The sequence below is a fragment of the Pararge aegeria genome, chromosome 27 (genome assembly GCF_905163445.1).
Source record: "Pararge aegeria chromosome 27, ilParAegt1.1, whole genome shotgun sequence".
NCBI lineage: Eukaryota > Metazoa > Arthropoda > Insecta > Lepidoptera > Nymphalidae > Pararge > Pararge aegeria.
The window spans coordinates 2,796,249-2,809,226 of record NC_053206.1 but is presented as its reverse complement, the minus strand read 5'-3'; the positions used below and the strand labels follow the sequence as shown (position 1 = coordinate 2,809,226).

At 35.6% G+C, this 12,978-nt stretch overlaps 1 protein-coding gene across 1 annotated transcript in view; it reads left to right on the top strand.

Annotated features, from left to right (window-relative positions):
• LOC120635542 (titin-like) overlaps positions 1 to 12,978 on the top strand; it is a 46,422-nt gene that overhangs the window by 31,590 nt on the left and 1,854 nt on the right. The window contains exons 10-15 of the mRNA XM_039906559.1: positions 1,176 to 1,332; positions 4,202 to 4,294; positions 8,234 to 8,345; positions 9,144 to 9,319; positions 10,123 to 10,278; positions 12,155 to 12,258. Of these exons, the coding sequence (XP_039762493.1) occupies positions 1,176 to 1,332; positions 4,202 to 4,294; positions 8,234 to 8,345; positions 9,144 to 9,319; positions 10,123 to 10,278; positions 12,155 to 12,258 (798 nt within the window). The remainder of the gene's footprint in view (positions 1 to 1,175; positions 1,333 to 4,201; positions 4,295 to 8,233; positions 8,346 to 9,143; positions 9,320 to 10,122; positions 10,279 to 12,154; positions 12,259 to 12,978) is intronic.

Genomic DNA, 12,978 nt, shown 5'->3' with positions numbered 1-12,978 from the left:
CCTATTTGTATACAGAAATATTTGACTTTGACTTCGACTTTGAAAAAGTCTCTTGTGTTTTTTGCTTTAATGTTAAAACTATTTAGTGTACGTAACTTGTACGTATACCGTACACGTGTAACGTACTTTTTTATGGAACTCCAAACTCTCACTTATCCGGTGTTTTCGACATGCGTTTTAATTGAATTATGTAAATTACCATCAATAGCTATAAAATTTCACTGCTGGACTAAAGGCTTCTCCCAAGGGGAAGGGTTGTCTATAATCAGCATTCTGGGCAGACGAGTCGATGATCGCGATAGATTCTGTTTTATTTAAAAAACTTGCAATTTAATTAGGTACTGCTTTTATTTGTAATTAGCTGTTGCCCGCGAATTCGTCTGCGTTTGATTTTGTTTTTTGATGTTGCATTCAATTGGCATTCAAGTATTTAGTATCACTGAGCCTTAAATGAGGGGTTTGCTGCTGTCCGCTGAGGAGTTCTGTCCTATATCTCCAAATACATTCATCAGATCTGCACAAAGTTTTGGCAAAATTAAACTCATATTATAACCTCTATAGTACAAAAATAATTATTTAAATCGGTTATAGTTTGTCGGAGTTATGGTGTAAAATCGTCAAACACTTTCATCCCCTCTCCCAAAGGAACCGAGCTTAATGTCGGGATAAAAAGTATCCTATATTACTTCTAACACTTCCAACAATATGTGTACAAAGTTTCATGAGGATCGGTTTAGTAATTTTTGCGGGAAAGCGTAACAAACAAACTTATATTGACATTTATAATTTTAGTAGCGATAGGGATAGGGATAGGGATAGGGATTCATATTTATTACAGCACAAGTCACTATGGGACTTATACAACGTGTAAATTAGAACCGAAATACTTCACAGGCTTTAGAGATACATTATGTACCGTCTTTGAGAGTTATCTGTGGAACCGAAAACCTAATAGTTATTGAGTAAACCACTGAAATAGTTTTTACTGAATTAAATCAGATACAGACCCCATCACAAGCAAAATTAATATCATGCGAATCTGTCACTTTATTAGGTACGTGATTCCTTATGAAATATACTGGTAGTATCACAGACGCTGATGCGCGTTCCCTCGTACGACACCCGCTGATCTGTAAATCTGTCGTCACCGCCACATATAAATTGTTGTATTGCAGGGTAAATTTTAAAAAGTTCGAGAAACCACCCGTTGGTCTCGAGCACTTAAAGCACTCTGAAGTATATCGAGCTGTCCATAACTTAGACGATGAGCCCTTGGGGAAGGTCGCAATGCTGCCAGCGCGACCAGCTATGGCTGCCTCAGAGATAAGAGAGGTGAGTTTAGGTTCTTTTTAATGTTGAGGGTCATGAAAAATTCGCTCCGAAACCGGAGCATCCGCAGGAGATGTTGACTTTACAATGAATAATTGTTAAGCTTAACAATTAGGTTTTATATTCATTGTAAATCTTAGCATCTTGGAGTATAAGGATTGAAGAAATTATAAATTACACCATGCAGATTCTCCTGCTTTTCGCGTAATATGGCAAATTAAGCCTGAGTGTGAGCGTGATGGCGTGATGATATATTTGGGCTATCCAGCACTGAAAGAATTTTTCAAATCGGACGAATAGTTCCTGAGATCATCGCGTTCAAGTAAACAAAAAATAAAACTTTCAGATTTTTTAAAAAAATTATCTTTTTGATCGAAAGGGAGAACCAATGAGACCATTTCGGAATTAGCCATTCCGAAATGGTCTCATTTAAGACTTTCTGATTCAAGTCTTCAACGGCGAAGGAAAAAATTGGGCCCAAAATCAGCGACAGTTCCCCAAAATCTAGCATTGACCAACGAAGTAATAAAAGCTCATATATAGCTTTAATTGCTGATACCTAATGATACCGGGGAATTTATTACATCTAATTAAGCTTTTTTTTTTTCAGAGACTCCGATCAATGTCTCCAGCCAGTCCAGCCATGGATGCGACATAAAAATAAATTGCTTCCTGAGCCACCTTTGCATAGCATTGAAGATTCAGTCGTCTAGATACAGTGCGTTCATGTTAACTTGACGCTTAATCTTGCAGTGCTGGGGCATTCAGTGTTGCATGTTTCAATTTGAATTGTGTTCCCTAAAATTAAGAAATATGAGTATTTGGATGGATTTAGCTTTTATAAAAATATCTCTTTCAGCATTTTCCTTTTCACAATATGCAACGCTATTTTTAGGTTCTTACTTTTACAATACTGTATTTTTGTAATACTGTAAATTATTATTTGCTGGTAATGATAAAGAGGTGGCGGTTAAAGGTACTCTTAAAACTATGAAAATCGCATAGATTTTTCTTTTAATCCTTATTGTTATAATTACTCAGATGCTATTTCATTTTAGTTTGATAATGTTATGGATAGTTCAAAAAAATGTTTAAGTCGTTAATTAAGTTAAGAGTTAAGTTAATGAAATAAAAAAATGTTATATGAGAAAGTTTCGTTTAATTTCTATCAACACAATTTTTCCCCTCCACTTATCGACGATTAGCAGACGATCTTTGTACAAAATAAACATTGAGGTCTAAGTATTCTGCTTGCAAAAGGTACAGTATATTACTGCAATTTTACCTATAATTTAACTATTACACACATCGCCATCTAGCCCTAAAATAAGCGTAGCTTGTGTTATGGGTACAATTTAATAATCCTAATATCTTGACACCCTCAGTTGACACTAAATAAATTAAGTAAAGTATAAATCCTACCTTCTCTCTGGTGATACAAATCATACTCTGTTTTGACATCAGAAATCACAACCTATGCAAATAACGTAGTGTTTATATCTTCTTTGACTTTACACTTAAGTCAAAAAGATTAGAAGCCTGAGTTACGTACGTAAAGATAGATTGTTGCACTTTGACTGCATTTTCTGTCAGTGTCATTATTTATGTCAATCAGCTGTTCATGTTTTTGTTTAAATTTCTAGAAATTACGCGCAGTCACAAATAATTTCTCAACTAATTGGTACTGCATTCATTTAAAGCATTGTTATTATTCTATAATAGTTTTTTATTCTATAGTTTTCTTATAAGGCAACCATGATCACGTCAAAGGTAAGCTCGAATTTATATTTTATTTGTTTACTGCCGCAAGTTTAAGCGTAGGTCAAGGTTAAAAAAAACATGATTAAGCATTGTCAACTACTTGATATGATAATTATTATATGCTACATCATTTATATATTAAACTTACTTCGCCAAGTTGTTATTTCTCTTTCTATTATTCATTTTTGATGCGATGTTTTTGTTATTTCTTCTATACTTACGATTTTATTTTTTTATTACTAAACACACATCGCTATCTAGCCCCAAATTAAGCGTAGCTTGTGTTAACGTTACTAAGATCACTGATGATTTTTTTTTATGAATATACATAAATGACAATAATGACATCACTCTAATGTCACTAGAGATAAATTTTGCTTGCATTATTTTTTTTATGAAATACTAGCTGTTGCCCGCGACTTCGTCCGCTTTTGTTTTTGTTATTCGAAAGACGTGCCTCATAAATGTGGTGGTACTTTATGTATTTGGGATAGCTAAGCCTGGTGTGAAATCGTCGAAACACTTTTGTCCCCTCTCCCAAGAGAACTGAGCTTAATTTCAGGATAAAAAGCATCCTATATTACTTCTAATACCTTCAGGAATATGTGTACACAGTTTTGTGATGATTGGTTTAGTAGTTTTTGCATGAAAGCGTAACAAACAAACTTACATTCACATTTATAATATTAGTAGGGGTTATAAATACTTATAATATACAAATAAACACCCCACACACTGCTATAATGCCAATTTTACCAACAGTTAACAGTAACAACAGTAACAGTGTAGGTACTCAAGAACTGTGGTCACTTTGATAGCTAATGGGCATTGCTCAGGCTATCAATACTAATATTATAAATGCGAAAGTGTGTTAGTTACTCCTTCCTTACACGCCTTAAATAAGCACCCAATCAACTTGATTTTGGCCTAGAGTTAATTGAAAAGAAAAGAGAGAAAAGAGTAACAAGTAGTAGTTTTTATCCCGGGAAAACAAACGGTTTGCACAAGATAGTGCTGGCAACAGATAGTATGACTGATCTTGGGATTGTTCCTTATGCATTTACTTTAAGGAACAAAAGATTTTCATTGTAATACTTTCTTTTTTTTTTAGCTTGAAGTTCTGGTGGACTTCGGCCCTAAGGCAGAAGCACAATTAATTGATAAGACACTAAATAGTCTTAAGTCTCAAGAAGGTGTAACACAGGTAAGTTCTTAAAATCCACTTCCAATAAAAGGATAAGTATGAAAGTTGCTGTATTTTTTATACCATCAATGAATTACCAGCCTCCAATATGGCACAGGTCTCCCATTCTAGCATAAAATACACTAAAAAAGAAAGAAAAACATTTGTATCACAGATTGGTTAAAGTAAAAACAAAAAAAATAATAGAATATAATATAAAAACAAAGTAAAGATATTTTTTACATTAACACAACCCCTGAAGGACATCATGAAATTCAAAATCATCAAAATCTAAGTAAGAGGTAAATAATAAACAAAATCCAAAATCATGAAACTAATTAACATGAAAAACTAAAATCTAAAATCAAATGTAATGTATTTAGTGTACATAAAGAAAAAATATATAAATTACTAAAAGGTGTGAAAAGTAATAATTTGTAATTTTTTTATTTTTATTTACTAGTGGTCATTACTATAACAATGCACACATCGCCATCTAGCCCCAAAGTAAACTTAGCTTAGATAACTGATGAATATTTAAATGAGTAATATACATAAATACTTGTACTACGGATAAACACCCAGACGCTTGTTACATCTAGCCCATTGGCGCAGTTTGCAGCGACCTTGCTTTCTGAGCCAAAGGCCGTGGGTTCGATTCCCACAACTGGAAAATGTTTGTGTGATGAGCATGAATGTTTGCCAGTGTCTGGGTGTTTATATGTATATTCTAATTATTTATGTAATATATTATTCATAAAGATATTCATCAGTCATCTTAGTACTACACAAGCTATATTTATGTTTATTTATTTATTTATATCTAGCGAGATGTGGGTTCCCTAACTATTATGGGAATGAGGTCACATGGATGTAATAAAACACATTAGCTCCTTCCGCCCCTGCTTCTGTCACAGTAGCCTCACATTGGTCTGCATGTGATGTTTAGTTATAGGTTAAGATAAAACACCACTGTAGTTTTGGTCAATTTTTGTTTTGTTTAACCCACCGCTGCGGCTTATATCAACTCACTGAAAACTTTTGTGTTTTTTTTTTAATGTCAATAGACTAGCTCTTGACCAAAACCTTCACCTGCTGGAAAATGTATATGTGGCCTAAGATGGGACACGCTTGCCAAGAAGATGGCTATTCACTCTTATTTTAAAGATACTCCGTTTGTAAGAATTAGGTAACAGAACTCTGAAGCGCTGTTCTGAACCCCAGGCATGCGTATAAGAAAATGCAGTGTTGATGAAGATGCAACGTTCGTCACATTAATATTTTCTAGTTGTGGGAATCGAACCCACAGCGTTGCACTCAGAAAGCATTGGCACAGTGGCCAATCGGCCGTCATGATTGACAAGGTTTAAGGCTATTTATTAATTGGCTGATTGTGATGATTGATTAAATATATAAATAAACTAGCCGTTTCCAGCCCGCTTCGCTGGGCGAATTGAAAAAAGAAATAAATTACATTTTATGTTTCATTTTTATTTATTTTTTTCATATTTTTATTATTCTCCTTTTTTTTTATTTTTGTATGAACATAAATAGGCCCCGCGGATAGAACTGTAAGCATCGATATTGTTTAGACTTACTCAAATTCCAAATTCCATCGATTTAGCTTGTATCTTTCATCCAGGTGATTTTTCTCACTAATATTCATTGTAACTTTCAATGTGCAATCATTATAACATTTCCGTGCCTTTCTTCCAAAAATTAATAATAATTGACATGAAGAAAAAAAATTGAAATGAGCATTGAAAGTTTAAGTTAAAGTCATTGCAAGTCTCATATGTGAAGTTGAAATCTGTCTAGGTTCAAGTGCGACGAATTTTCTGTTAACTTAAATTTTCTCCGTGACATCAATTTTTTATAGAAAATTAATTGTGCATGTTTTTTATGAATTCTATTGGAATAAGTAACTAAATTTCTTTTCCACATCTCATGTGCTTGGAAAATGCATTCATTTTAATCTGTTACATTTCCGCGATCCCGCAATAAAAGAATTCGTCGGTTATGTAGTCTGCAAAAGTAAAATGAATGTAAAATTCTTAGTCCGTTGATTGGATAGCTACATGTAAAGTTAAGTTTTTGAAACCTCTCAATGACTTTTTCTCCGCTGCCAAAAAGACGATTGTTGTAAGGAAATACACGAATATCCCTACATACACGAAGATCCCCACCAAATTTGGAGTCTGTAGAAGTTACAGGTTACAAATAAAAAATTTAGATTTTAACACCCACCCCCGCAATTCCTGTCGGAAGTAGACTTTATTGAAATCTATTTTGAGATGTTCTTTATGTGAATAATAAAAGATTCCTACCATATTTAGAATTTTAAGAAGCTATATTTCGAAATTGAAATTTTTTATTGTTAACACCCACCCCCGCGAACCTTATTGGAGGTGATTCATTGTAAAATCCGCTCGAAGATCATTTTTATATTACATATAGAATACTCTCACTAAATTTGGAGTCTATAGGAGCTATCGCTTGGAAATTGAAAATTTTTATTGTTAACGCCCCCGCAATCTTCTTTGGGGTGGGATATCGTAAAATTTGTTCATAAATCATTTTTACATCACTTATAGAAAATTCCTACAAAATTTGGAGCTTGTAGGAGCTTTAGCTGGAAAATTAAAAATATTAATTGTTAATACCCAGCCCCGCAACCCCCTGTGGGGTGAGCTATCGTAAAATTCGTTCATAGCCTATTTCTACACCTCTTACAGAAGATTCCTACCAAATTTGAAGTCTATAGGAGCTATAGTTTAAAAACGGGAATTGTTCATTGTTAACGCCCCCGCAATCCCCTTTGGGGAATGAATTTCTTAAAATCTATTCATAGCTGACCTCTGCATAGCAAAAGTAATATTCCTACCAAGTTTCACGTTTCTAAGTCTTATGGTTCCCGAGATTTCGTGGTGAGTGACTATATAGATGGGAATTCTTCGATTATCATCGGAATTTTTAACTTTTTATCGGGCTTTTTTAAAATTTTCTTACATACAAAACTTTCTCCTGACAATTCTGAAGATAAAAAAAAAGCCCAATTGGTCCAGCCGTTCTCCACTACCGTGAGTAGATTCTTAGCTGAATGTAAAAAACCATAATCCGTTTAATACACTCTGTTGAAATCCATGAAAATAAAAGAATCAAGAGAAAATGCTTATCTTTTGTTTTTATTAGCGGGATAAATGTTCATAAAAGTAAAACAGCAATAAAAAAATGAAGGAATGTTGGAATTCAAAAAATAGATAGCCATAAACCATCTAGGAAAAATTTCGCATCGAATGGTGGCAGTTTCATGTTGATACGATCAGTGGTTTAGGCGTGATTGAGCCTCAAACGAAGACCATTTTCATTATATATATATAGATATACTACGACAATACACACAACGCCATCTAGCCCCAAAGTAAGCGTAGCTTGTGTTATGGGTACTAAGATGACTGATGAATATTGTTATGAATAACATACATAAATACTTAGAATATATATATATATATATATATAAAAACACCCAGATACTGAAAAACATTTATGCTCATCACACAAACATTTTCCAGTAGTGGGAATCGAACCCACGGGCTGGGACTCAGAAAGCAGGGTCGCTGCAAACTGCGGCATGATGATGGTGATGATTTTTTTAATTCATCATATCAACCGGCCCACTGGAGGACACGGGTCTCCCACAATGTGAAGGCTAAAAGCCGTAGGCCACAATGCTGGCCCAGTGTGGATTGGTGGACTTAACACGCCTTTGAGAACATCATGGAGACCTCTCAGGCATGCAGGTTTCCTCACGATGTTTTCCTCCACTGTTAAAGCAAGTGGTATTTTAATGACTTAAACATAACTTAGAAAAGTGCGTGCTGGGATTCGAACCCGGCCCTCCGAAAGTAAGGCCGAAGTCCTTACCACTGGGCAATCACCGCTTCTTTTTTTAATTACCAGGCTTTATATAAAGATGGCGCTGTGATGGTGGAGACCACATTGCCCAGTGCCGTTGTATTGGACATGATAGCAAAGTCTTCTGGGAGGAGAGCTGTGTTACAAGGGTTCGGAGGTACCAAAAAAATTATTTTTTCAAATAGACCTGCCACTCTGTCAGAGGCGTTCATATATCATTATTTGTTCGAAAGGTCCTTGTTCCGAAATGGTCCCATTTATTGGGTAGGAGCAGGCCTTACTTTGCGGAATTCCATGATATATAATAAAAATAAGGCTTAACTTTCTATACTCCTACAAAAACCAGGAGAATCTGTATAGTGTAATTTATAATTTCTCCAATCCTTATACTCCACACCAAACAGATCTTCGGCAATGTACCCTCTACGCACGTTTCGATCCGAAACCGAAGCATCCTCGAAACTGTTCCTCTTTTTAAATGTAGAGTTGTTCTTTTTTTGAAATTTGCACAGATACATCGAGCAGTAAGTGGCATCACGTTGAGTAAACCCTTTGCGCAGAAGGGATGAGAAAAAAAAAGAAAGGAGTGTAATTATGAAATCCAACACTGTAAATCAGATGATATTATGGCTTAGAACATCAGGTGTTTTAACATTGGCAAGCTATTTCCGAACCTATCAAAGAGGATTTTTTCAATTTATTTTTTTATTCAAACAAAAATATAACATATTTTATAGGTTCTTCGCACCCCTGCCGACTTGTCAGGGTACTACACATTCATCTTAAATGACATATTACGTACGTAAATACTAAAATAAAACGAAGCAACAATAATCTAGCTTGTAATTTATGCGTGAAAACATTGTCGGTAGGATATTCGACAAGCATGGGAATAGATAAATAAAATTATAACTTTCCAATCAATGGGTAGGTGAAATGCCACATATCATTGCAGAAACCCAATCAGCAGTGGCCATGATATCGAGTCAGTCCTGCTGCAAGTCGCAGGTTTTAGGTGTGATCAGGTTCCAGCAGTCACAATCCGGGCCTCTAGTCGGGGACGGCAGCGTCCACGGCCTCGCCCCAGGGCCCCACGGCTTGCATGTGAGACACACTGGAGACCTAAGTATGGTGAGTATGGTAAAGGTGTTTAAGAACTATTTGGTCTAGTTTAACCAGTCATTTTTAGTTCAACTCGACCACTGAAAATCTCATGCTAACCTTTATCGCTGATTAAATTGAGACGTCCTTCATAGTGTCCGTCCGTCATAGTACCTATTATTTTAAGGGTTCCATACTCAAAGGGTAAAACGGGACCCCATTACTAAGACGCTGTCCGCGCTGCGCTTTGGTTTTAAGCCTAACGTGGCTGTTACGAATGCTACTTAAATACTGGCCATCCGTAATACTAAAAAAATCACGTTTGTTGTATGGGAGTCCCACCTTAATATTAATTTTATTCTATTTTTAAGTATTTTTTGTTATAGCGGCAACAGAAATATATCATCTATGGTTTCTTCAACTGTCTAACTATTACAGTTCAAAACAAACAGTCTGGTGACAGGCGGACAGATAGGCCGACGGACAGCGGCGTCTTGGTAATAGGGTCCCGTTTTACCCTTTGGGTACGGTAAAATGAATAGGTAGGTACCAGGAAAGCATGACATCGTTGGAGGACGTACTATAAGAGACGTCACAATTTATAGTAATCATTATTTATTTGGTAACTATGACCCATGTACGCTATTATATAACAGAATAATTAAAAACAGTAATAATCAAAAACTAAGTCAAAAAACTTACATGCGATATTAATATTATCAATTTAGTTAGCGATAAAGTACTAGGGTAGTATGAGATTTAGGGAGGTCAGTTTGAACTCAAAAGGTAAGCCAAAAAAACAACAGATTGTCAAATATCAATACTTTTTTTAGGGTTGCGAGTCACTAGGGGAACATTATAACCCCCATAGCGCACCCCACGGGGGACCAAACGACCCCGTGGACAAGAGACACGCAGGGGACCTCGGGAATATCATCGCTGATGAAGAAGGAAGGGCCACCTTCAGGATTGTGGATAATTTATTGCAGGTAAGTGATTTTAACTACCAGAGTTCCAAGCGTGACATTTTCCAGCTACGTTTATACGATCGCGTTAAAGTTAACTACGACTGTTTTTTTTATTAATATAATACAAAAATGAAGCGGTGATAACCGGGTTCGAATCGCAGTACGCAGCTCTAACTTAAATTAATTAAATTCTTCTTATTAAATTCTGATAACAGATTCGTGGTTGGCGTGTAAGCGGACGCCCAGATATCGATTTTGGAAGCAAACCGCTTATCATCCAAAAACTTCAAGATGGCGCCCATTTTTTAAAATCCTGATAACAGATTCCTTATTGGCATGTAAGCGGACACTCAGATATCGATTTTGAAAGCAATCTGCTCAATATCCAAAAACTTCAAGATGGCGGCATTTTTTTTTTTTATTGTTATAGCAGATTCGTTGTTGGTGTCCACAAGGCCACCCCCGGATATCGTTTTTGCAAAAAAATCGGATTAGTATCCAAAACCTTCAAGATGGCGGCCACTTTTTTTTTTATTCTTATAGCAGACTCGTTGTTGGCCTCCACGAGGCCACCCAGATATCGTTGATGCAAAAATACGTCTTAATATCCAAAAATTTCAAGATGGCGTCCACTTTTTATCCTGATAACTGGGACGCCCAGATATCGATTTTGAAAGTAATCGGCCCTATATCGAACAACTTCAAGATGGCGCCTACTTTTTTTTCAAATTCTCATAACAGATTCGTTGTTTGTGTCCAAGCGTACGCCCAGATATCTATTTTGAAAACAATTGGCTGAATATCTAACAACTTCAATACCAGATTTGTTGTTGGACTCCACACGTACGCTCAGTAATCGATTTTGGAAGCAATTTTTTTTTTTTTTTTACTCCACTACAAGTTAGCCCTTGACTGCAATCTTACGTGGTGGTAAGTGATGATACAGTCTAAGGTGCTAGCGGGTTAACGTGTTAGGGAGTATAGTAGTCATACCCCTAATCGGCTTCTACGGGACATCGCAACGGAACACTAAATCGCTTAGCGGCACGTCTTTGTCGGTAGGGTGGTAACTGGCCACAGCCAAAGCCTCCCACCAGACCAGACCAGAGAAAGTTCAGAAATTATGCCCCTGCCGGGAATCGAACCTGGGACCTCCTATATAAATTCACAGCGCTCACCGTTGCGCCAGGGGGGTCTTCATAATACTAGGATTTCTCTTTTATATTATTTTACTTTGACGTTTTATAAAAACTTAGAACTTGATGAGAGACACTCCAAAGTTTTCGTACGGTATCCTACTTCCTACTAATATTATAAATGCCAATGTAAGTTTGTTTGTTACGCTTTCACGCAAATACTACTTAACCGATCCTCATGAAAGTTTGTACACATATTTTTGAAAGTGTTAGAAGTAATATAGGATACCTTTTATCCCGACATTAAGCTCGGTTCCTTTGGGAAAGGGGATGAGTGTTTGACGATTTTACACGATAACTCCGACAAATTATAACCGATTTAAATAATTATTTTTGTACTATAGAGGTTATTAATAGTTATTTATTTTGCCCAAACTGTGGTTGGAGATGCAGGACAGAACTCCTCAGCGGACAGCAGCAAACCCCTTATTTAAGTCTTAGCGATACTGAATCATTTTTTTTTAGATCTGCAACTAAATTTGATGCTACATCAAAAAAAAAATCAAACGCAGACGAAGTCGCGGGCAACAGCTAGTTTTGCTATAAAGTAATGTTTAACAATTATCTCGTAGAAACCCATAAGGCTATAATATGATTGCCATACCTCTAACACGTTAGCCCGCTACCACCTTAGACTGCGTCTTCATTTACCACCAAGTGATAAATTTAAAAAAATACTATAATAACTGTACCTATTCTAGATAAATGAAATAGTGGGAAGGTCAATAGCTGTAACAGAACGCGCTGACGATATGGGTCTCGGTTCTACTCCGGCCTCCAAAGTTGACGGAGACTCCGGAACTCCGTAAGTTTATCATCTTTACTCACTTTTTTCCGGAAGGAAACTCTTCTTTTTCCGTAAATTTAACTCGCGTTTGCATTTCTAGTAGATTGTAGTGATAAAAACTGAGGCACCATGAGGTATTGTGTCTTTGCATCGTCTGAGTCTCAAACAAGACTGTACTTATCGAAAATGTAAATCTATTTAATACCCACAAACACATAAAATTGCCTGGGAATCGAATACAACTTTGATTAATTCTTGAAAACTATTCTTCGATTAAATAAGAATTATTTGCACATTCGTTAAATAAAAAATAAATATAAAAGCCTTTTATTATTCCTTGATTGAAAATATAAACAAAAAAAAACATAATGAATATAAAAAATAGATAAGAATATAAGCTTTTGCAAATTTGTTACTGTATATAGTATATATATATTTTTATGTCAAATTGAGTTATGAAACCAAGGACCCCTTGTGGGTAAAGTACATTCGTTAAAATGGCAATAAAATAAATAAAATATACTAAATAAATATACTATGACAATACACACATCGCCACCTAGCCCCAAAGTAAGCATAGCTTGTGTTATGGGTACTGAGATGACTGATGAATATTGTTATGAATAACATACATAAATAAATAGCAATATACATATAAACACCCAGGCACTGAAAAACATTCTTGCTCATCACACAAACTATCTATATATTTTATTGTAAGTTTGTTATATGTACATA